The following is a 25,162-nucleotide window of genomic DNA, read 5'->3' as shown; positions in this document are numbered from 1 at the left end:
GTTGTCACAAAACCTGAAATTAGGCAAACTATTAGAAATTATACAACCAGGAAATGGCGGAGTGATTTCTGCATAGATTTATGGTTGAGATGGATACGTGAATCCAACATCAATTGTTAATTTGTAGACAAACTGGATGTTGAGTTGTGTTGGTTGACAACACAACCAGATATCAACATTTGAAGGAGATGTATATTTTGTGCCACTGACTTAAGTCTGGCTTTAATTCCAATATGTCTACAAATTTAAAATTTCTATGTTGGATTCACATTCTCCTTCTCAACCAAAAATCTAAATGAAAGAATATGACTAAATCAAACAAAACTTTAAATTACTTAGATTTTTTGTTGCAATGGAGACATGGATCCAACATATCAATTACTAATTTCTAGATGGAATTAAAGCCAGACTTTGTCAGTGGCACAAAAGATACATGTCCTTCAAATATTGATATCTGGTTGCGTTGACAAACACAATTCAATATCACTTTTGCAATACAGTAAATAGCCTATTAACTTTACGAAAAGTTAACAAATGATATGTTGGATTCACATGTCAAACTTAACCAAAAATAAAAGTTAAAGAAACGTCTCAGATGAAACTATCCAAGCATTAGATCTACATGTCCTCTAAATGTTGATATTTGGTTGTATTGACAACCAAACACAATTCAATATTACTTTTGTAATACAATAAATAGCCTAAAGTTAAGGCTATCTTACAAACTAACGTAACAGTATTTATTCAACCTTTAAATGAGTAACGTATCCATGGCCACATTTTGAGGTTACCTTAACTATAAATGTCTGCTTATGTCATCATAGAACGCTTGCATATTCCAGATGACATGCAAAGGTCGCACACGTGCACTGTGTACGTTTAATGTAATCTCAACTGCAATCCAGGCCATTTGGTTGGTTGTTCTAGTATATGAAACACTGTAACAACTCATTGAGTTTTAGTATAAATACAAAATATCTGACATTTAATTCCGAGTAGGACTTTCTTGTTCGTTTAAAAGGTTGAAAGCGCAGTGCTAACACATTTATATGACAACTAAACCAAAAATCAGACATTGTTTGGAATTTGGTTGTGCTTTTAGATTCTTGAAAGCATAGTGATAACACATTGGGAATACAACAAACTCCTGGCTGTTGTTGAGTCGTGAATAAAGGCGGAAATCTCATTGATCAACTTCTCAACCTAATATTACCAACATTTCCGCGTTGAATTGAAGTTGTGTGCCCAGTGGGTTGTGTTAATCATATTATAGACAACATTTTACTGGACTACAGAAGTAGTTAATTGAAGGCTGCGTCCTAGTTTGTGTCCAATCAGAATGTATCTGTCGTGGAATGAAAATAAAGCAGCAATGCGTAAACAAGCGCTGGATCCTCCTCCGCCGCTCTCTCCTATCATCTAGCCTATATTCTGAAACCAGTTCCGTATTCAGCGCTACTTTAATGTAACGTCGGTGCGCACACCATACAGCGTGTAGGTTGTATAATTATCAGATAAGATCACACCATCTCGACCATGGAGCCTTGAACTGGAAGGTAAGCAATGCGTTTACTACTCGATACTCAGAAGCCGAGCAAGCGATGCTTGTTCGTAACCTTTTCCGGTAGGTGCTGTGATAGTAAAGTTTGGGTGGGTTGGGAATGCGATCATGTGTCATATGGGCTATCAAGTTATGGACATGTGCTTTTTGATCTTAGTCAAGTGTGTGCCGTGGCGTTAGTTTATTTTATATCTTAGTGATCGACGTAACGGTGTACGGTCCCAACAATTTGGCTACACGACTTAAATGGCAGCAACTTAAATCTTAAGTCAGTTTTTCAGGGTATGTAGCCTACTATGTCAAACTCACCATCCATAATGTTGTTCGCGCAATATCGTGGGTGACGCAAAGAATGACGCGTATGATTTCCTGGTGATGATGAGAGGGACATAAGACACAATTGTGTCACTGTAAAGGGGACCATCCTCGATGTATTTCCTTGCTGCGTGTTGACGATTTTTTTGCTATCAAAACTGTGACAATTGTATCATATGACATTTCCTCTCAGAATATTCTAGTCATAGCCTACCCAAGCTAGTCAATGCCTGAACTCTAAACTGTTATTATAAACAACGTTCGGATCATGCAACTAAGCATAATGATCCTGCAGCGAAAATATCTTGCAAGTCCGTCCAATGGGTACATATTGTTCTCGATACATTGTGTCATTCCGCTTGAATAGGCTAACCAAAGTAGTTTCCAAACGTTGGATTCCAAAATACTATTTCCATTATATTACTGTTACTATTAAGGGATTAAACACTTACATCATAACAATCTTTGGAAGGAACTGAAGTTGCTTTCGATGCTAAGAAAACATCGAGGGGGCGGGGCATAAAGGTGAAACGCACGTATGCACCTGTATCCATTTGTTTTGGTCAAATATGTAGAAGATGAAGTGATGCCTTGGTAGATGTTTATTCAATTTCATTAAACTAATGCAACTTTGCAATCAAGTTGATATATTTCTGACATAACCATGTCATACGTGTAGCATGGGATATACCCAAATAACACTGCTTTCTACTTTAATTCACAGACACCCACAGCACCACAGAGATGAAAATGCAGCACACTTGATATCTCCCTGGAGGGGAAACCTGAATTAAGATGAAGCGACTGAAGGGGAAAACCCAACAGTGTGGAGCATTGCAGAAAGTCCTGTGAACACTGACCTCCAGCTCCCATCATTCCTTTCCCCCAAATACACAACACTCCCATTCATCACCACTCCTGCTCTGGTCCAAGATGACCTCACCGAGAAAGCACCTGGTCAAGGATTTCAACCACTTTATCACATGCTACGTGTGCAAAGGATACCTGATCAAGCCCACCACGGTGACCGAGTGCCTGCATACCTGTAAGACCTCTCTCTCTCAGGTGCCACAATCATCATGGCATCATGTAATGTAGGCTATACCAGAAAAACACAATTTCACTATTGCATAGGTTACAGTATATCCTGGCATATTTGTGTATTCTATTAGATATACATTACACCGAACATCCCCCTACTAGAACTTCTTGTTTATTTTGGTGTAGTACGGACATTTAATAACATGTCAAATGGCATCTATGGCACCACTAAAAGGTGGGATTTAGAGCTCGCAGAATCAGTTGGCTGTGTTATTTGTTGTTTTATACAATGGCCTTGCACACAGTCACAGTGCTATGAATGTCAAGAGCGTGCTCTGTTCATCTCCTCTGTGTCATCCTGCATGATTTACATATCATATTACATGGTCTCCTTCTCCATTTCTGCCCTCTCCATCTGAACTGAATGTTTTATTGGAAGAGAACGGCAGATGCAAAAGCTCACTTCCAGGAATGACACATCTCAAGTGATCAGTGGGTTCAGTCACCATGACAACAAATATCCTCCACACAGGATGAGCAGTTTGGGTCCAGTTTGTTTGAAGCCAAAGTCACTTCTTTACTGTCATAGAAGTCAGATTGAACCCGAGCCCTAATGAAAAATATCAGCAGCTGCTTAGTACAGCATGGTTTGGCTGTTTTACGATTGTTTTCCCTGTGTATGTCAGTATATTTCGGAGATCCCCAGCAAAACATGTCTTTGATATTAGTCTACGCTATTTCATTGTAACCTCCAGAGTGGCGCAGCGGTCTAAGGCACTGTACCTCAGTGCTAGGGGCTTCACTACATAGCCAGAATCGATTCCAGGCTGTATCACAACCGGACGTGATTGGGAGTCCCATAGGGAGGCACACAATTGGCACAGTGTCATCCGGATTAGGGTTTGGCCGGTGCAGGCTGTCATTGTAAATAAGAATTTGTTCTTAGCTGACTTGCCTAGTTAAATAAATAAAGGTTAAATTTTAAATAAATAAAAAATACAATAGTCTGAATGCAATTAAACAGCTATACATTAGTTTAGTTTATATGGGACAAGTATAACCATTTTGACACATTTAACAGACAATCGTCCAATGCATTCCACTATAGCGTTTCTAGCTCACATACATTTTCAACACTCGTCCCTAAATGGACTTTAATGGAAACAAAAGTGTGTGCCGCAGTGTGCTGGCTATTGAAGGAACATGTGACATGTTGTTCTGACATACATCCATCTGCTGTCTTAAATCAACCAATAGTATGTGAGGATTGTTTATTTGTTGTTGTTGACTTTATTAGGATGCCAATTAGCTGATGCCAATGGTGACAGTTTCTCCCATTCATTTCTGCAGATCCTCTCAAGCTCTGTCAGGTTGCATGGGGAGCATCGCTGCACAGCTATTTTCTGTTCTCTCCAGAGATGTTCGATCGGGTTCAAGTCCGGGCTCTGGCTGGGCCACTCAAGGACATTCAGAGACTTGTCCTGAAGCCACTTCTGCGTTGTCTTTGCTGTGTGCTTAGGGTTGTTGTCCTGTTGGAAGGTGAACCTTCGCCCCAGTCTGAGGTCCTGAGCACTCTGGAGCAGATTTTCATCAAGGATCTCTCTGTACTTTTCTCCATTCATCGATACCTCGCTGCTGACTAGTGTCCCAGTCCCTGCCGCTGAAAAACATCCCCACAGCATGATGCTGCTACCACCACCATGCTTCACCGTCGGGAAGGTTTCCTGGCATTCAGGCCAAAGAGTTCAATCTTGGTTTCATCAAACCAGAGAATCTTGTTTCTCATGGTCTGAGAGTCTTTAGGTGACTTTTGGCAAACTCCAAGCAGGCTGTTATGTGCCTTTTACTGAGGAGTGGCTTCCGTTTGGCCTGATTGGTGGAGTGCTGCAGAGATCATTGTCCTTCTGGAAGGTTCTCTCATCCCCACAGACAAGCTCTAGACCTCTATCGGAGTGACCATCGGGTTCTTGGTCACCTCCCTGACCAAGGCCCTTCTCCCCTGATTGCTCAGTTTGGCCAGGTGGCCAGCTCTATGTTCTTGTCATATCGTGCACTAGCAACCCCTGTGGCGGGCCGGGTGCAATGCACGCTGACACGGTCGCCAGGTGTACGGTATTTCCTCCGACACAGGCTGGCTTCTGGGTTAAGCTCTCTACAAGACTAACTACCAATTGGATATCATAAAATTTGGGAGAAAAGGGGTAAAAAGAATAAGACTGTAATGTAACTAAATGTGGAAAAGGTCAATGGCTCTAAATACTTTCCCGAAGTCACTGTACGTACATTTAAAATCATTAACATGTAACGTGTGTGTGTGCGCATCTATCAGTTACACATACATGTCAGTATATACACACAACAAGTCGGTCACATGGGGGAGTGTCGCCATAACGTGTTGCTTTATCTGTTTTGAGATGGACCGTAATCATGGCTCTGTATAATACTATACGTTGATCGAGGCTATAGGCCAGTGCATAGTGAATAAGCATATACTGTTTACATGGAAATTGCTAGAGTGCAGACTGACCTATATTTCTGCTCTTGTGACAGATATTGCTGATCTGATTTTTTTTTTTTGTATTTATTTTTTCTGATGTTTGGTGACGTCACATCATAGGATATAGGCCTAATCCTCCGCTCAGTATTGCATGGAATCGGATTAGGTGTTCTTCAAAGAAAGATAAAACTATACATTATAGTGTGTGTGTTGTGGTATTGACCGCTGTTGCTGTGTGTTCTGTCGTATTGGCTACAGTGTGATGGATGCATCTAGAACGGGCCAGGCTATACCCACTACTTCCTTATCTCCCTGCTAGTCAACAGTTTCAATTTCAACTGCAAGACTGAGTTTTTAGTCATGTTTCGAGGCTCAACAGATACTCTGACGCGTATCAAGTTCAGACTTTAGAAATTAGATATTAGAATGCTATTCCTTCTGGTTTTCAACACACAATCCTTTTATTGTGAAGATTATCTGAGAGAAATGGATGTGAAAAGAGAAACTGCAGTCATCTTGGCATTTCTTTGCCACCTGAATGGTGTGATAAAAATCCATATTTCCTTTAGGTCTGTATTTGGAGAAAATCAACCATTCTTTGTCTCTCTCTCCTTTCATCTGTCAACAGTTTGTAAAAGTTGCATCGTCCAACACTTTGAAGACAGCAACGACTGCCCCAAATGTGGCATCCAAGTCCATGAAACCAACCCTCGAGAGATGTTAAGGTAATACACCTAATTTGACATCTAACAGAATCTCATCTGCATTTATATTTTCCCTATTGAGAATCACAGGATGATAATGAATGCTACTGAATAGATTACCATCAGTAAAGTAAAAGCATGCTGGCCTTTGCACTACTGAACTGGCCCTAGCCGGAATTTGGCAGATCTGAGTTTACACCCTTTAGTTGTCCACCCGACTAGTGAGATGGTAAGACTGGTGTGGGCTGGGCTGGGGGAGGATGGAGTGAGATCCAGGCAACAGCTGGACACCATTCTGGAGCCAAGGTTACAGCTGAAGACCTCATCCAGTGCCCAGCCCACAGATGCAATGTCTGGGAATAAGTGTGTGTACTTTTATTCTTCCTTTACGTCTCATTCTATCACCAGGTTGGACAACACTTTAGAGGAAATCATTTTCAAACTCGTTCCTGGGCTAAGAGAAAGTGAGTGATGTCATTTTAGTATCCACCAACATCAGATATAAATCTTGCATTTGTTCGTAGGCCAAGCTGTTTTCTACTTGACCTGAATGATATAACCCCTACCCTGTGTATTCATATATTCTCTTTTTGTTTATTGACTAGAAGAACAACAGCAGGAGATTGAGTTCTGGAGGAGTCGAAAGTGGAAGGAGAATGGAGAAGGTAAATGATCTGTGTTAGTGTATCCATGAAGACCAAGACCCTCCTCAGGAGGGACCAGAATGAACCCACTCGGGTGGGCAGATGTGGGCTGTGATTGGTTATTGAGGCGATGGGTAAGGAGGCTCTATGTGGGGAGAGATCAGTGAGCAGACAAAGACAGAGAGGAGTTGTGACTCAGGTTGCATTGTTGCAGTGACTGTAGGTGGCTGAGAGAAGGGGAGGAGGAAGGGGGATGTTTTAACAGCACTCTCTACAAGGCATTGATGAGATCCCCCTGTTTATGATGTCCAAATCACATGGAAACAACAGAATGACTAAAAATATGTATGGATTCGGTCCATCAGACGCAAATGCCATCCCCATGGCAATATGACAATCGACAGTTTGTCTCAAAGGCCTGTTATGATATTGCATTTCTAGGTGAAAAGCGAAAGACATCGGTATCAATCAAAACCGCCCTATTGTGAATGGTCTTTTCAGTTTTATATGAATTCAAGGAAAACAAGCTCAACTTGTATACTCTCTTGCTCACACGTAACATACTTATCCATTTATTTTGTCATAGAAGACGGCCCCCGATCGAAGAGATCCAGGCTGGATGACGATGATGATGGTGGTGGGGATGGAGACTACCACAGGAGTGACCCGCAGATAGCCATCTGTCTTGACTGTCTACGCAACAGCAGCCTAGTGGGAGAGAACGTTGTTAAGGTAAGTCATGGTGGAGAGGTATCTCTTCCCTGCTGCTCTGTTCTTTTTTTTCTTCTGTTCCCTCTTTCCTGTCTCCCTAACATTATTCCTCCCACTTTTTTTAGGTTGATGTCCTTCTAACTGTCCTTTATGTCCTTCTAACTGTCTAACATCTCAGAATGTGAGTTGAATAGAATATAGATAGACAATGATGCTGTGCCCTTACAACAACAAAAAAAGCACATGTTAAATTTGCAGTTTCACATGGCTGTTTTTCACGTTGAGCTTAAATTTCTCACGTGAAACCGTATTTACTGTATTCAATTTAGATTTCACATGTTAACGCCACCTTTTTCACGTGTGAGGAGAATAACATGTTTTCACCTCATAAGAAAATTGGATATGCAGTTTTACATCTGAAACATTCACATGAAAATCACATTTGCAGTTTCACATGTAAAATGCTGGTAAAAAACTCACTTTCACATGTGGGGTTGAAATAATGTTATTCTCCTTACAAACTCAAAATGACACTCACAACAAAGGGAATTAACAAAGCAAATCACTGAAAACAAAAAACAGATACAGTTGGGTTTTAGTAGGGGTTCTCAAAGAATCTCACGGGGGTTGTCCACTGAACGTTGGCTATGCCCACTAAATTTGTCCAAGAAAAGGCTAACCAAAATAAAAACCCACACCAAGTTATAATATGGAGCTAAAGGCAAGTTGAGCAAACCAAAGGGGAGAACGCATGATAAAAGGCTTTGTTTTTATCACACTCAAAGAGGAAGTGCTATTCCGCGTTCAAGCACTTCCAACATCTCTCATTCCCACTCTCTCAAGAACCACCGGAGCACTGGCCCAGCCACTCTTAAATACCACCTGGGCTAGCAGCACCTGACTAACGAGATGGGCAAGCCAGCACTGGTGTAACACGTACTTACTAATGAGGTGATACCGATCGGTGCACCCCACCTACTAACGTGCTACCTTGCAATATGAAAGGAAAACCCTGAATCTGGAACAGGTTACCACATCTAAACAGCCCAAATGCGGGACAAGGGAACGATTTTGCAAGACATTCACAGAACAGTGGACAGAATAAATGTGTTGTAGGCAGGTTAATGGATCACGTTGAAACGGAGACATAGTTCTGCTGTATGAAGGTCACTGCTTGCCAAAGGGGCAGTCCTTAGTTGCCACATACATTTTTGGAATTCTAAGTTAATGATATGAACCCATTGTTTCTTAAATATAAAACGTATAAATGCCTCATGAGCTTAGTTCAACTGTCGTACCCAATCAGAACCCAAAATATACACTTGTTTTACTCCATTGTTTGTAAACAAAGTAAATGTAAACAACTGCTGTATAGGCTAAAAACCTGGTTAAAACTATAATGTTGATATCATGGATGGTCAGTCCTTGCATCCATAGCGTAGTCAATGGATTTGAGTGGTCGCATTTCTCCAGCCCCATCCCTCAGGTTTTTACTGAAACTGTGGCAGGGAGTAATAGTGTTATTATATCGTGCAATTCTCTAGTGAGTGAGCTACTTTTGTGCCAATAAGATCAAGGAAAACTACTGAAGTCCAGAACAAAAATTCTTAGGATTTCAAACAAAAAATAATGACATCTAAAGAAAAACAGGAACCCAAAGTTTTTATTTTTTTTATTTGCAAGGAAATAATTTTGAAATTCAAGAACAAATGGATTCAAAAAAAATGTTTTTCAGTGATAAAACAATAAATAACTGACAATGTGATTAAATACAATGTCTCCCTTTTCCCAGAAGTGTTCCCTATCTTTGGTTATGTTATCCTGGCCTTTGCTTTCGCTGTCTTTTTTTCCAGTTGCAAGTTTTGGCACATTCATTCCAGCAACATAGCACCCTGCATCCCACTGCTGGGTCGGTCTCTGGATGGGAGACCAGATGTAGCTGGAAGTGGTGAAAATGAAACATGTGAAAAATAAACGTGCGGAAAACAAATGTCACGTGGGGATTTTTTTTCTTCACATGAGGGTAAAACAATGTACCTGTGAAACTTCACACATGTCCGAAAACCACGTGTCTGACTTGTGAAAAATATAAATAATAATTCTGGTTTGTTCACATGTGTCTGAAAAACACGTTTCTTTCACGTGATTTTGTTGTTGTTGTGTGGTTATCCTTTATTTCCTGGGCTGTCATTGAAAGCTGGTCAGCAAATATGTGGTTTCGGAGGAGAGGAGAGCAGGAGGGAGAGGGGAGAGCGGGAGGGGAGGGGAGAGGGGGAGAGCGGGAGGGGGAGAGGGGAGAGCGGGAGGGAGAGCGGGAGGGAGAGAGGAGAGCGGGAGGGAGAGCAGGAGGGAGAGAGGAGAGCAGGAGGGAGGGAGGGAGGAGAGCAGGAGGGAGAGAGGAGAGCAGGAGGGAGAGCAGGAGGGAGAGCAGGAGGGAGGGAGAGGAGAGCAGGGGGGAGGGAGAGAGGAGAGCAGGGTGAGGGAGAGAGGAGAGCAGGGTGAGGGAGAGAGGAGAGCAAGAGGAAGGGTGAGGGAGAGAGGGAGAGCAGGGGGAGGGAGAGCAGGGGGAGGGAGAGGAGAGCGGGAGGGAGAGGAGAGCAAGAGGAAGAGGAGAGCAAGAGGAAGAGGGAGAGCAGGAGGGAGAGCGGGAGGGAGAGCGGAGAGCAGGAGGGAGAGGGAGAGCGGGAGGGAGGGAGAGGAGAGCGGGAGGGAGGGAGAGGAGAGCGGGAGGGAGAGCAAGAGGAAGAGGGAGAGCAGGAGGGAGAGCAGGAGGGAGGGAGAGGAGAGCAGGAGGGAGAGCAGGAGGGAGGGAGAGGGGAGGGAGAGCAGGAGGGAGAGGGAGAGGGAGAGCAGGAGGGAGAGCAGGAGGAGAGCAGGGGGGAGAGCAGGAGGAGAGCAGGAGGGGAGGGGAGAGCAGGAGGAGAGCAGCGGAGAGCAGGAGGGAGAGCAGGAGGGAGAGCAGGAGGGAGAGCAGGAGGGAGGGAGAGGAGAGCAGGAGGGAGGGAGAGCGGAGAGCAGGAGGGAGAGCGGAGAGCAGGAGGGAGAGCAGGAGGAGAGCAGGAGGAGAGCAGGAGGGAGAGGAGGAGGAGAGCAGGAGGGAGAGGAGGAGGAGAGCAGGAGGGAGAGGAGGAGGAGAGCAGGAGGGAGAGAGGCGAGCAGGAGGGAGAGCAGGAGGGAGAGCAGGAGGGGAGAGGAGCAGGAGGGAGGGAGGAGGGAGAGGAGAGCAGGAGAGGAGGGAGGGAGAGGAGAGCAGGAGGGGAGCGGAGAGCAGGAGGGAGAGCGGAGAGCAGGAGGGAGGGAGGAGAGGAGAGCAGGAGGGAGGGAGAGGAGAGAGGAGGGAGAGGAAGAGGGAGAGCAGGAGGGGAGAGGAGGGAGGGAGAGCAGGAGGGAGAGCAAGAGGAAGAGGGAGAGCAGGAGGGAGAGCAGGAGGGGGAGGGAGAGAGGCGGGAGGGAGAGGAGAGCAGGAGGGAGGGAGAGGAGAGCAGGAGGGAGAGCAGGAGGAGAGCAGGGGGGAGAGCGGAGAGCAGGAGGGAGAGCGGAGAGCAGGAGGGAGAGCGGGAGCAGGAGGGGGGAGGGAGAGGAGGCAGGAGGGAGGGAGAGGAGAGCAGGAGGGAGAGGAAGAGGGAGAGCAGGAGGGAGAGCAGGAGGGAGGGAGAGCAGGAGGGAGAGCAAGAGGAAGAGGGAGAGCAGGAGGGAGAGCAGGGAGGAGGGAGGGAGGAGAGCGGGAGGGAGAGGAGAGCAGGAGGGAGGGAGAGGAGAGCAGGAGGGAGAGCAGGAGGGAGAGGGGGAGAGCAGGAGGAGAGCAGGAGGGAGAGGGAGAGCAGGAGGAGGCAGGAGGGAGAGGGGAGAGCAGGAGGGGAGGCGGAGAGCAGGAGGGAGAGCGGAGAGCAGGAGGGAGAGCAGGAGGGAGAGCAGGAGGGAGAGGAGGAGGGAGAGCAGGAGGGAGAGCAGGAGGGAGAGCAGGAGGGAGGGAGAGGAGAGCAGGAGGGAGAGCGGAGAGCAGGAGGGAGAGAAGGAGGAGAGCAGGAGGGAGAGAAGGAGGAGAGCAGGAGGAGAGCAGGAGGGAGAGGAGGAGGAGAGCAGGAGGAAGCAGGAGGAGAGCAGGAGGGAGAGAGGAGAGCAGGAGGGAGGGAGGGAGAGGAGAGCAGGGAGAGCGAGCAGGAGGAGAGGGAGCAGGAGGGGAGAGCGGAGAGCAGGAGGGAGAGGAGGAGGAGAGCAGGAGGGAGAGAAGGAGGAGAGGAGGAGGAGAGCAGGAGGGAGAGGAGGAGGAGGGAGCGAGCAGGAGGGAGAGCAGGAGGGAGAGCAGGAGGGGAGGGAGAGCAGGAGGGAGGGAGGGAGAGGAGAGCAGGAGGGAGAGAGGAGAGCAGGAGGGAGGGAGAGGAGAGCAGGAGGGAGAGCAAGAGGAAGAGGGAGAGCAGGAGGGAGAGCGGAGAGCAGGAGGGAGAGCGGAGAGCAGGAGGGAGGGAGAGGAGAGCAGGAGGGGAGAGGAGAGCAGGAGGGAGAGAGGAGAGCAGGAGGGAGAGAGGAGAGCAGGAGGGAGAGAGGAGAGCAGGAGGGAGAGAGGAGAGCAGGAGGGAGAGAGGAGAGCAGGAGGGAGAGCAAGAGGAAGAGGGAGAGCAAGAGGAAGAGGGAGAGCAAGAGGGAGAGCAGGAGGGAGGGAGAGGAGAGCAGGAGGGAGAGGGAGAGGAAGAGGGAGAGGAGGAGGGAGAGCAGGAGGGAGGGAGAGGAAAGCAGGAGGGAGGGAGAGGAGAGCAGGAGGGAGAGCAGGAGGAGAGCAGGGGGAGAGCAGGAGGAGAGCAGGAGGGAGAGGGGAGAGCAGGAGGAGAGCAGGAGGGAGAGCGGAGAGCAGGAGGGAGAGCGGAGAGCAGGAGGGAGAGCAGGAGGGGAGAGCAGGAGGGAGAGCGGAGAGCAGGAGGGAGGGAGAGGAGAGCAGGAGGGAGGGAGAGGAGAGCAGGAGGGAGAGCGAGCAGGAGGGAGGCGAGCAGGAGGGAGAGCATGAGGGAGAGAGGAGCAGGAGGGAGAGAGGAGAGCAGGAGGGAGAGAGGAGAGCAGGAGGGAGAGAAGGAGGAGAGCAGGAGGGAGAGAGGAGAGCAGGAGGGAGAGGAGGAGGAGAGCAGGAGGGAGAGGAGGGGGAGAGCAGGAGGGAGAGAGGAGAGCGAGCAGGAGGGAGAGCAGGAGGGAGAGCAGGAGGGAGAGAGGAGAGCAGGAGGGAGGGAGGGAGAGGAGAACAGGAGGGAGGGAGAGGGAGCAGGAGGGAGGGGAGAGGAGAGCAGGAGGGAGAGCAAGAGGAAGAGGGAGAGCAGGAGGGAGAGCGGAGAGCAGGAGGAGCGGAGAGCAGGAGGGAGGGAGAGGAGAGCAGGAGGGAGGAGGAGGAGGCAGGAGGGAGAGGGAGGAGAGCAGGAGGGGAGGAGGAGGAGGAGAGCAGGAGGGAGAGGAGAGCGAGCAGGAGGGAGAGCAGGAGGGGAGAGGAGGGAGAGAGGAGAGCAGGAGGGAGGGAGGGAGAGGAGAGCAGGAGGAGAGGAGAGCAGGAGGAGGGAGAGGAGAGCAGGAGGGAGAGCAAGAGGAAGAGGGAGAGCAGGGAGAGAGCGGAGAGCAGGAGGGAGAGCGGAGAGCAGGAGGGAGGGAGAGGAGAGCAGGAGGGAGGGGAGGAGGCAGGAGGGAGGGAGAGGAGAGCAGGAGGGAGAGAGGAGAGCAGGAGGGAGAGAGGAGAGCAGGAGGGAGAGAGGAGAGCAGGAGGGAGAGAAGGAGAGCGAGCAGGAGGGAGAGCAGGAGGGAGAGCAGGAGAGAGAGCAGGAGGGAGAGAGGAGAGCAGGAGGGAGAGGAGGAGGAGAGCAGGAGGGAGGGAGAGGAAAGCAGGAGGGAGGGAGAGGAGAGCAGGAGGGAGAGCAGGAGGAGAGCAGGGGGAGAGCAGGAGGAGAGCAGGAGGGAGAGGGGAGAGCAGGAGGAGAGCAGGAGGGAGAGCGGAGAGCAGGAGGGAGAGCGGAGAGCAGGAGGGAGAGCGGAGAGCAGGAGGGAGAGCAGGAGGGAGAGCGGAGAGCAGGAGGGAGGGAGAGGAGAGCAGGAGGGAGGGAGAGGAGAGCAGGAGGGAGAGCAGGAGGGAGAGCAGGAGAGCGAGCAGGAGGAGAGCGAGCAGGAGGGAGAGCATGAGGGAGAGAGGAGAGCAGGAGGGAGAGCGGAGAGCAGGAGGGAGAGAAGGAGGAGAGCAGGAGGGAGAGGAGGAGGAGAGCAGGAGGGAGAGGAGGAGGAGAGCAGGAGGGAGAGGAGAGCGAGCAGGAGGGAGAGCAGGAGGGAGAGCAGGAGGGAGAGAGGAGAGCAGGAGGGAGGGAGGGAGAGAGGAGAGCAGGAGGGAGGGAGGGAGAGCAGGAGGGGAGAGAGGAGAGCAGGAGGGAGGGAGAGGAGAGCAGGAGGGAGAGCAAGAGGAAGAGGGAGAGCAGGAGGGAGAGCGGAGAGCAGGAGGGAGAGCGGAGAGCAGGAGGGAGGGAGAGGAGAGCAGGAGGGAGGGGAGGAGAGCAGGAGGAGGAGGAGAGCAGGAGGGAGAGGAGGAGGAGAGCAGGAGGGAGAGGAGGAGGAGGAGAGCAGGAGGGAGAGGAGAGCGAGCAGGAGGGAGAGCAGGAGGGAGAGCAGGAGGGAGAGAGGAGAGCAGGAGGAGGGAGGGAGAGGAGAGCAGGAGGGAGGGAGAGGAGAGCAGGAGGGAGGGAGAGGGAGAGGAGGGAGAGCAAGAGGAAGAGGGAGAGCAGGAGGGAGAGCGGAGAGCAGGAGGGAGAGCGGAGAGCAGGAGGGAGGGAGAGGAGAGCAGGAGGGAGGGAGAGGAGAGCAGGAGAGAGAGGAGAGCAGGAGGGGAGGAGAGCAGGAGGGAGGGAGCAGGAGAGAGGAGAGCAGGAGGGAGAGAGGAGAGCAGGAGGGAGAGGAGAGCAGGAGGGAGAGGGAGGAGAGCAGGAGGGAGGAGGAGAGCGAGCAGGAGGAGAGCAGGAGAGAGAGCAGGAGGGAGAGAGGGAGCAGGAGGGAGAGCGGAGAGCAGGAGGGGAGGGAGGAGAGCAGGAGGGAGGGAGAGGAGAGCAGGAGGGAGGGAGAGCAGGAGGGGAGAGGAGAGCAGGAGGGAGAGAGGGAGAGCAGGAGGGAGGGAGAGCAGGAGGGAGGAGGAGAGCAGGCAGGGAGCAGGAGGGAGAAGGAGGAGAGCAGGAGGGAGAGGAGGGAGCAGGAGGAGAGCAGGAGGAGGCAGGAGGGAGGGAGAGCAGGAGGGGAGCGGAGAGCAGGAGGGAGAGAAGAGGAGAGCAGGAGGGAGAGGAGGAGAGCAGGAGGGGAGAGGAGAGCAGGAGGGAGAGAGGAGAGCAGGAGGGAGAGAGGAGGAGAGCAGGAGGGGAGAGGAGGCAGGAGGGAGGAGGAGGAGAGCAGGAGGGAGAGAAGGAGGAGAGCAGGAGGGAGAGAGGAGGAGCGAGCAGGAGGAGAGAGGAGGAGAGCAGGAGGGGAGAGGAGAGCAGGAGGGAGAGCGGAGAGCAGGAGGGGGAGAGGAGGAGAGCAGGAGGGAGAGGAGGAGGAGAGCAGGAGGGAGAGGAGGAGGAGAGCAGGAGGGAGAGGGAGAGCAGGAGGGAGAGGAGAGCGAGCAGGGAGGGAGAGCAGGAGGGAGAGCAGGAGGGAGAGCAGCAGGGAGAGAGGAGAGCAGGAGGGAGAGAGGAGAGCAGGAGGGAGAGAGGAGAGCAGGAGGGAGAGAGGAGAGCAGGAGGGAGAGAGGAGAGCGAGAGGAGGGAGAGCAGGAGGGAGAGAGGAGAGCAGGAGGGAGAGAGGAGAGCAGGTGGGAGAGAGGAGAGCAGGAGGGAGAGAGGAGAGCAGGAGGGAGAGAGGAGAGCAGGAGGGAGAGTGCAGAGCAGGAGGAGAGAGCAGAGCAGGAGGGAGGGAGAGAGGAGAGCAGAGCAGGAGGGAGGGAGAGAGGAGAGCAGGAGGGAGGGAGGGAGAGGAGAGCAGAGCAGGAGGGAGGGAGCGAGGAGAGCAGGAGGGAGGGAGAGCAGGAGGGAGGGAGAGAGGAGAGCAGGAGGAAGGGAGGGAGAGAGGAGAGCAGGAGGAAGGGAGGGAGAGCAGGAGGAAGGGAGGGAGAGAGGAGAGCAGGAGGAAGGGAGGGAGAGAGGAGAGCAGGAGGAAGGGAGGGAGAGAGGAGAGCAGAGCAGGAGGGAGGGAGGGAGAGAGGAGAGCAGGAGGGGAGAGGAGAGGAGAGCAGGAGGGAGAGGAGCGAGGATCATAATGGTTTCATATTGAGGTATAATATAGAATGATTCTCTGTGACAAAGGGATGCTATTAGTATTAAATGCACTAACTGAACTTAATTATGCGTTCATAAAAATAAAAAATTAATTAACCAGAAAATGGCTCTTTGAAACATATGGATTTGCATGCTCTTCACATAATTCTGAATAAATGTGCCTAAATCATTGAATTCATCTTCTGAACCTCCACTCTAGGGTTTAATGAAGAAATTTATACGCTGCTCGACTCGAGTGACAGTCGGAACAATCAAGAAGTTTCTCAGCTTGAAGTTAAAGCTTCCAAGTTCTTATGAGGTAACAAACTAAGCTTTTGTACGTGCTCTATACCCTTCTGTATGCATCTACGATATTAAGCCCATGCTATTGAATATTCGTGTTGTGTGGGCCTCACATAAAGCAGTCTCCTGCAGCCTCTCCTGTGTCTTCAGTGTTGAGGGGGAAAGGGCTGGCCTTGTTCGCAGGCAAGCTGAACTTACTCTCGCTACACTCTTAGAAAAAGACCTGCGCTCTTTGGGCAAGACCTGCGCTCTTTGGGCAAGACCTGCGCTCTTTGGGCAAGACCTGCGCTCTTTGGGCAAGACCTGCGCTCTTTGGGCAAGACCTGCGCTCTTTGGGGCGCTCTTTGGGAAAGACCTGCGCTCTTTGGGCAAGACCTGCGCTCTTTGGGCAAGACCTGCGCTCTTTGGGCAAGACCTGCGCTCTTTGGGCAAGACCTGCGCTCTTTGGGAAAGACCTGCGCTCTTTGGGCAAGACCTGCGCTCTTTGGGCAAGACCTGCGCTCTTTGGGCAAGACCTGCGCTCTTTGGGCAAGACCTGCGCTCTTTGGGAAAGACCTGCGCTCTTTGGGAAAGACCTGCGCTCTTTGGGAAAGACCTGCGCTCTTTGGGAAAGACCTGCGCTCTTTGGGAAAGACCTGCACTCTAAAACCTAAAAGGCTTATTCGGCTGTCCCATAGGATAACCTGTTGAAGAACCCTTTTTGGATCCAGGTAGAACATTTTTGGATCCAGGTAGAACTCTTGAGTTCCATGTAGAACCTTTTCCAAAAAGGGTTCTACATGGAATCCAAAATAGTTCTACCTGGAACCAAAAAGGGTTCTCCTATGGGGAAAACCCCTTTTGGAATCCTTTTGTTTTCTAAGAGTGTGGGTTCCAGAGCACTAAGATTGCATAGATGCTATACACACAGTAACACTATAACTAACTATTTAGAAGTAGTGACTGTACCATTGCTACATTTGCCTTCTAGCATTTATAAACATTTGTAGGCATTTAAAAACATTCATACACATTTCTAATGGCTAAATAATGAAAGCTATTATAAAATGTTACCCAGCTTTCTCTATGTACAATGTCTGTCACATTCTCTCCATTGAGATATTTGAGTCCTTGTTCTTTTGTTTGAACAGTATGAGAATGTGAGATATGTATAACTCTAGTCCTCTTCTCTAGCAGCCTGTGCTCTGACTGTCATCCCATAGTTGTCTAATTCTTAGTCACCAGCCTCCGTGTCCCCTTGCAGCTAGACGTCCTATGCAACGGGGAGATTATGGGAAAAGACCACACCATGGAGTTCATCTACATGACGCGGTGGAGACTTCGCGGTGAAACCGTAAGTAAACCCCCAATGATATCAATGCCCCCGCCCCCATTTCCTTCATTTATTAAGATGCTAAACACCGTACCGTTCTCGCCAGGGGATAAGCTGTGGCCGCTGAATGACTGTGCTGTAGTCATACTAGTCTCCATGAGAGTCAGTGCTTGGCTTTAAGCCGATTAGCTGGTTAGCCGTCTAAAATGCCACCATCACTCTACTGTGTGAACTGATACATCAAGCAGGAAGTAGTAGTGACATGGTTAGCAGAGCTTATTACAGGCCAGCAGTAAGATGTGTCTGGTACTCTAGGTTCGCATCAAAGCATGTTTGGATGCCTCTTCCGTGAAAGAAAGAAAGCTGCAAAGTGGAATGGTGAATTAAGTTGTTGTTTCCCAGTGCGTCGTAATGGTACCATACACGATTGGAGACATTTGCAAGGCTAGTAAGGTATTGCTAGGTCATGGTAAAATGCTGTTGAAATATGGCTGCTTCTCTTCCTCAATTAATCCACTTTCCTCTTGTTCACCTCACAAAAGATAGGCCTATGTTGTGGTCACTATATCCTCACTTGAACTTCAGTCAACCATGCTTAAAGTTAACCAAGTGCCCCCAAGTCTTCTGCAATGTGTGCTAGGCTAACTAACTAACACACAAACTAACACACTTCAGCTTGACCTCATAAGCACTTTTGCTAGCCGGGCGCCTTGGCTGCTCATTCCATTGCTCATGATTGTCACTTTTAGATAGGCAGGTGTGGGCTTCGGCAGCACAGGGTTAGGTCATAAATCGCTCTATTCGTCCAAGAAGACAGGTGAGGAAAGCAGTGAAGGCCCCTGACAGCTGCCCCAGCAAGGTGCCTGTTCCTGGGCTCATCGTCTGACACTCTACCCTTCCACAGCCAGTTTATCACCACTGGCTCAATAGAGGGGTCTTTTAATAGTGCTGAGCGATTAGTGCTTTTTGAGGTCGGTTCGGTTTCAGTTCAATTCAAAAATTATATTCACAGATTTCGGGTTCTATAGTTTTAAACAAGAAATGCACTATGCATTATGTGGGTTGAATGCTCTAACTACACAAAATAAAACAATTAATAAAAGTTCCATGATGGTAGTAATTATTAGCCACAATTTATTCACATTACTTCAATTAAATATTTTAGTTGTTTATTTTACCTTGGTTTTATTTGATGACATTATGTCATTCCAATTGATCATCTCTATAGAGCTGCTGCCTATGCTGTCTGACAAAATCAATATTTTAGTAGTAAATAAGTAGCAGTAAATAAGGCATACTTTTATGACTGCTGAATACCTATCAATCACCAAGATCATGTATTTTCAGGTAGAGATACTTCCCGAAACAACTGCTCTCTATTCTCTCCATCGCATGTTCTTCTTCCGCCTCTTCTCTCTCCCGCTCTGTCTGCCATACACAGACCGGACAAGTAGGCACGCAATGGATTATGGTCATTGTAGTTAATTACCATGTTTTCCGCCCAAAACTATGTAGAATATTGGCCTGTTGGAAACTACAACTCCCTACTACATCGCACAGTTTGGGCTTGATCTCATTTCTCTCTAGAGGAACTGTGCATTGAGCTCACATGAAAAAGTAGAACGAAATGAAATTAAAATAAATGAACCGTCAAAGTGGGACAATCTGTTTAAAAAAAATTACCAACATTTTGGTTAATCATTCAGCACTAAGCCCTGGTTTAGTTACAACATACAACACCCCTAAGGACAAGTAAACTGTACAGTTTTAATCATTCAATTGATTTCCCTGTTTTGAATGATACACTGCTAATTTAGTGTTAAAGACAGGTTCTGGCAAGCTTAAAATACCCTCGTCTTCACTCCTCAGTCCTTACGCAGAATGTTCTGATTCCAAGAACAGAATCCAAGGAAGGCAGCAGTAAAGTCCTCTAGCTTATAAGAACAATATTTAATGTAGTAATCAAAGTTGATCCCCCCCCCCCAAAAAAAAATAAATCAGATGACAGTATTACTGACCTCACATGACCAAATTTGGCATCTGGGGCAGATTTTCCCACTGTGCAGAATAGGTGATAGTTCTGTGCCTAGAATGAATCCCTGTCCTCCCCTGGACCAAATGACCAGAAAGTGGGTCAGTGTGGGCCGACTAATTCCCCTTCTCTTAGTGATTGTACGTAGGTGTCTCCTGCCTACCGCTGCTGCATGTCTACCGGCCTGTCTAAAAATAGACCGTCTTGATATGATGTGTCTGTGGAGTGTTTTTCTCTTTCACCTGCTTTGGCATCAGACTTTTCTCTCCTTATCGTGCTCCCTCTGCTCTCATACCTTTCCTTCCACTGCTGCATATCCTGGCTACGAAGCTACAATCCATATAGATGAAGCAGCACGTCAGATTGTGTTGTTTTTGTGTTCTAGGTAGAAAGGCCTACTGTTCATATGCTATTCTTACAATGCAGTGGTGTAAAGTACTTAAGTAGTACTTTAAAGTATTTTTACTTAAGTCGTTTTTTGGGGTATCTGTACTTTACTATTTATATTTGAGAACTTTTACTTCACTACATTCCTAAAGACATTAATGTACTTTACTCCATACATTTCCCTGATACCCAGAAATACTTGTTACATTTTGAATGCCTAGTTGGACAAGAAAATTGTCCAATTCCCGCTCTTAAAGGGAAAATCCCTGGTCATCCCTACTGCATCATATCTGGCGGACTCACTAAACACAATGCTTCATTTGTAAAAAAAATAATAATAATAATAATAAAAAAAGTTTTTACTCAAGTATGACAATTGGGTACTTTTCCCACCACGGTTACAATGTTAGAACGTCTACGTTACTTACTCTCTGATTATTGTCTCCATTGTAGTGGATTCTGTCCCAGGGTGACCAATCACATCTCTCTCTTTCAGGCCTACCCAATGGTACTAGAATATCGGCCACGGATAGACTTTGGTTGACGGAGAGAGACGTGGGACTACTCCTGCACTAACAGCCCATTGACAGACTACACAATGAATGGATGTGCCTGGCACAAGAGACAAGGACCACGTCTTCCTATCATCTGCATGCAGTAGTCCGTTATTACCTCTAATCTCATTCTGTTCTTGTATGTTATCTTCCAGTTTCACAGATATCTTTCTAAAGCGCAACAAGGGTTTAAGAACATGCCTGCATATCATGGCGTATTAATGCTTGGAAATGTACCAAAATGTAATTGTCTGAAGACCTGCCGTTGGTCCACATCACTCGAAAGTATTCAGAATAATACAAAGTGAAATGACTAGTAATCCACTGTTACGCAACACAAAGATATTCCAAGACAAAGTTGTACACTGGCAAACGGCCCATAATATTTCCCCCTATCTCCTATCTATGCTGGATTTAGTGTCTTACTCTCCCCTCTCCCCTTACTTCTGTTTTTAATCATTGAAGGGGGAATCAGCAGTTGCAACATCCATTTTTGGCCATATAAATGAACCATATATACCCATTGATTCTTGAAGAATATAACTTATAAATGCCTCACGAGCTTAGTTCAACTGTCGTACCCAATCTGAACCCAAAATATAAGCTTGTTTTACTCCAATGTAAATGTAAACAAACCGTATATATCCTCAAAACATGGTTAAAACTATAATTGTAATATCATGGAAGGTCAGTTCTTGCATCCATAGCTCTTTGAGAGTGGTTGCATTTCTCCAGCCCCATCCTTAGCTTTTATTGAAATAGGGACGGGGGAATAGGCTTTGTTATTGTTTCTACTAATGATTGCCGCTTTAACTATGGTAGTGCCTTTCCCCACGTGTCTCTCAGTGGAGTGCAAAATCCAAACTGCTCTTCATATCAAATTCCTTGTTTTTATTTATTTTTTACCTTTATTTAACTAGGCAAGTCAGTTAAGAACAAATTCTTATTTTCAATGACGGAACAGTGGGTTAACTTCCTGTTCAGGGGCAGAATGACAGATTTGTACCTTGTCAGCTCGGGGGTTTGAACTTACAACCTGAATGGGGCTACCCTGCCACCCCATTCAGCCTAGCGGAGTCAAAAGCCCCATGTTATAGCTTATGGGTCATTCTACAGAAAATGTGCAAATCGGGGGCTGAATTTTTGTAAGAATTTGTATCCTATATTTTTTCCCCACACTTGTCTTCCAACATATGTCAGGTAGACCTACTGTATAAGCTACTTGTACACTTTGTATGTCATATTTGACATGTATTCCTTACCACCCTACTAAATATGTAACTATGGAAACATAGTGAACAAGTTGCGGTAAAGGGAGAACCATGCACAGTAGTGATCATTTTGATTAACGTACTACAGATTTAATTTGCATAACAAAATAGTAAAACATAAATATAATCTTGTTTGTTCTCTGTGAAATGTTGATTGGTTGAATTACTTCTGCATCTAATTTTAATTGTGTTTTTAGTTGTTTAAATGATCACTTTAGCTATCTTTATTTTGGCAAAATACCAGGTGTTTCTGTGTCAAGTGTCAATCATAGAGATCCATGGAGCGAACAGACTAGGTGGCTATAACCCTGAATTTATGTGGGTTTTGAGTTCATGAGCCCTTTAATAAATTGTAAGAAACTCAAGTAGGATGAATTTGAGTACATTATAGTAGGGTACAGTATAGCACATATAGGTGTCTATGTTTTGGCCAAATGTCAGTGTTTTGGCTCTTGGAGGGTTGGAGCCCTCCTCCTGGCCATGCATCTTAATACTTGACACTTTTTCCTGAAGTGTGCACTTGTCCACTACCCACATGGTGGTCCTCTCTTCCTCAGTTGGTAGCGCATGACGCATAAAACCTTTACATGGAGACAGCCTCACTGGTGCTGTCACAGATACCATGATGGCACAGACACAAAGATGAGAACTCTATTTATCTGTATGGTGTCAATTATTTTGGTCGTAACCGTTTTGGTTTGGACAATTTTGACACATTTTGGACTTTAAAGAATTGCCATAGCTAACATATAGCTGGCTATCTTTCATTTGGGCAGATGTACATCGCATAACCGTGCTTTACATATTAATTGATTATACTAGATGTTCGGCAGTGACACTGCTTAAAAATACATGAAGACTTACTTGCTCACTCGTTTTCTCTAAAATGTGTGCGGACAGACTACTCACCATATGGTCATGCTGGAGAGGGGTGGGCTAAGACACTGCATTTCAATACAAGAGGTGTCACTGCAGTAGCTGGCTTGAATCCAGGCTGCATCACATCCGGCCGTAATTGGGAATCCCGTAGGGCGGTGCACAATTAGCCCAGCGTCGTTAGGGTTTGACCGGGGTAGGCCATCATTGTAAATAATAATTTGTTCTTAACTGACTTGCCTAGTTAAATAAAGGTTTTTTAAAAAGATTATAAAAATAATCACCTGGTGATATTTGTAGGGGTGTGGCTTAAGGCGCATTCATTCTACAGTCTTTAAATGTGTGTTTCAGTAGTGCCATCAACAGGAGGGACAGCATTTATTTGAAAAATAAATGTTAAATTAAACAAAACTACAAATTAGATCAGTATCTTTCAATGTAATAATATAACTCGAGATGTTCTATTCAAATTGTAGCAAAAAAAATGTGCTTTATTTTCAAACATGGAGTTTAAGGAGTCAGGGTTTGGGACAACACATCTTAATAGAAATAGCTGTATAAACAATGACTGTACTAAATTGTTTTGCCTTGGATTGAATTAGAAAATATCATGATGTAAATAAATGTCCTAGGTTTGGAGACTTAACTGTTTAAAAAATATATTTTGGGGGATGGGACTTCAATTTGCACCACTTCTGTAGAATCGCCCATATACAAGTACAAGGAAGCTATGGCTGCCTACCATATCCCTATCTAAAAATGAGTTATATTCTTCCTTTCAATGCCATTTTGATGTTATTACCACATATAATGCAATATGAGTACTGTAAGACTAGATTTGCTGGAAGAAGGTTAGAAAAAGCGGAGTATTGCCAACACTGTCTGAAATGTGTAGCTGTCTGTTTGTGCACTATGTAAAACGTATTGGGCATTATGGTTCACTTGTACATAGTGGAGATTTGTTTAGACTGTTTACTACTATACTGGAAGTCCTACTGGATGGCTTAACATTAATCTATTATCACTGCCCTATAAAAACTGTCCAGGCTGGCGTGATAGGGTCCCGCCATAACCCTCACCATTTGTTTCTGATGATGGATCATTAGACAAATGTTTTAAAGGCTTTTTCCCTTTCACATACCATTTATCTTTTTCTCACTCTCCTCGAAACACCAAAGAATAAAATCAGACATAGCAGTGGTTGTATTTTATCTGTTCAAGTTTGACAGAGATATTATAATCCTAACGTAGACAAATGTTTGGGGGGACAACTGAATGCATAAAACCGAGATGTACATAGACAAATGTTGAGGGTACTGAAGTCATCTTGGTAGGAAACAAAATGTGGAGTGCAATTTGCCAATGTATTGGTTCTTTGCATACAGTAGATCTCTGACAATAATACGTTTATGTTCATTTGCAGTTATGTGAGAGAACCACTCAATGGACAGATTGGACACATTTCTGGCAGCCCCTAAAAGTACAAGTCTTTACAAATTTCCACAAGTAAAAGTTGTAGTTGAAGCCTACTCTTAGAAAATGGGGCTCCAAAAGGGTTCTACCTGGAACCAAAAGGGTTCTACCTGGAACCAAAAGGATTCTACCTGGAATCAAAAAGGGTTCTTCAAAGGGTTCTCTTATGTGGACAGCCGAAGAACCCTTTTAGGTTCTCGATAGCACCTTTTTTTCTAAGTGTGCCGAGCATTCTTGTGTACTTTCCTGTTTCACACATGCTTTTTCCTGTTTGAAATGGTATCTCTTATTTTCCCAAAAAACCCACCTGTAGTGGTTTTAAAAGTCAGCAAAGTAAATGTTTAGACTGAATAATTCTTGAAATGTCCCTGTGCTGCAATGAACAATATGTATTTTTGTAACAAGAAGAACTTGTAGATATTTTCTTTAAAAATGAAATTGTATGTTGTATATTTAACAGACTTAAAATGCTGCTTAGAATAATCTATTCTATTTTTCAATGTCAATGTGCCTGATAAGCATTCCTAGAGAGATTAGAACTGTACATATGCAAGAGCTGCTCTATATGTGACATGACAAAAATACCAAAATACAGAACTCATTGAATTAACTTGGTGTCATTTCATAATTTTATTTGTATTTATTTTTTATTTAACATTTATTTAACTAGGCAAGTCAATTAAGAACAAATTCTTATTGACAATGGTGGCCTACCCCGGCCAAACCTGAATGATGCTGGGCCAATTGTGCGCTGCCCTATGGGACCCCCAATCACAGACGGTTGTGAAACAGCCTGGAATCGAACCAGGGTCTGTAATGACACCTCTAGTACTGAGATGCAGTGCCTTAGACCGCTGCACCACTCATCATTGACAAGTTACTTATTGTTATGTCAAAAAAAAATGTTTTGGAGTTTCAAAGATTTTGTTTCAAGACTTCTGTTCTTAAGAATAGGAATGGTCTGCATTTTGTGATTGTCATTGACTCCCTCTAAATCTCTTTCTTTCGTATAGAGGTATAGTTGATCTTTCTGATTCACTCCCGAATACAAGGACCCCAAACGGTGTCCCAGGTCCTTTCAGTGCTATCTTTAAACCTGACAAAGTGTGACCTAAACCCTCTGCCTCTCAGCATGGCCTCCTCGGTGCTCTACCCTGTATGAGGAAGCCTTCAGACAGGCTCTCATACTTTCAACATGATTTCATCAGTGCTTTATCTGCCAAGGATAAGGTTTCTCCTATATTAAAACC

At 46.5% G+C, this 25,162-nt stretch overlaps 1 protein-coding gene across 4 annotated transcripts; it reads left to right on the top strand.

Annotated features, from left to right (window-relative positions):
• Positions 1-1,424: 1,424 nt before the first annotated feature.
• Positions 1,425-24,522, top strand: LOC135505123 (polycomb group RING finger protein 5-B). 4 transcript variants are annotated; one of them, XM_064924229.1, is made up of 9 exons: positions 1,428-1,556; positions 2,601-2,921; positions 6,043-6,139; positions 6,527-6,582; positions 6,724-6,783; positions 7,352-7,494; positions 15,925-16,023; positions 17,251-17,340; positions 20,235-24,522. In XM_064924229.1, exons 2-9 carry the CDS (start codon positions 2,810-2,812, stop codon positions 20,280-20,282), a joined length of 705 nt encoding a protein of 234 aa, XP_064780301.1. In that variant the 5' UTR covers positions 1,428-1,556; positions 2,601-2,809; the 3' UTR covers positions 20,283-24,522. The 4 variants fall into 4 exon arrangements, with proteins under 4 accessions (XP_064780303.1, XP_064780301.1, XP_064780302.1 ...); XM_064924230.1 differs by having other exon boundaries at positions 1,429-1,556; positions 6,727-6,783; positions 7,349-7,494; XM_064924228.1 differs by having other exon boundaries at positions 1,429-1,556; positions 7,349-7,494.
• Positions 24,523-25,162: the final 640 nt, after the last annotated feature.

The sequence above is a fragment of the Oncorhynchus masou genome, chromosome 18 (genome assembly GCF_036934945.1).
Source record: "Oncorhynchus masou masou isolate Uvic2021 chromosome 18, UVic_Omas_1.1, whole genome shotgun sequence".
Taxonomy (NCBI): Eukaryota; Metazoa; Chordata; class Actinopteri; order Salmoniformes; family Salmonidae; genus Oncorhynchus; species Oncorhynchus masou.
The sequence above is the reverse complement of the archived record's forward strand: the minus strand, read 5'-3'. Positions and strand labels throughout refer to the sequence as shown.

What these genes read in the sequence shown, in the direction of transcription:
- LOC135505123 (XM_064924228.1), top strand. Translation starts at nt 2,810, where the DNA reads ATGACCTCACCGAGAAAGCACCTGGTCAAGGATTTCAACCACTTTATC. An exon ending in GACCGAGTGCCTGCATACCT is followed by an intron (nt 2,922 to 6,042) that starts GTAAGACCTCTC and finishes ATCTGTCAACAG; the next exon opens with TTTGTAAAAGTTGCATCGTC. An exon ending in TGGGAGAGAACGTTGTTAAG is followed by an intron (nt 7,495 to 15,924) that starts GTAAGTCATGGT and finishes CCTCCACTCTAG; the next exon opens with GGTTTAATGAAGAAATTTAT.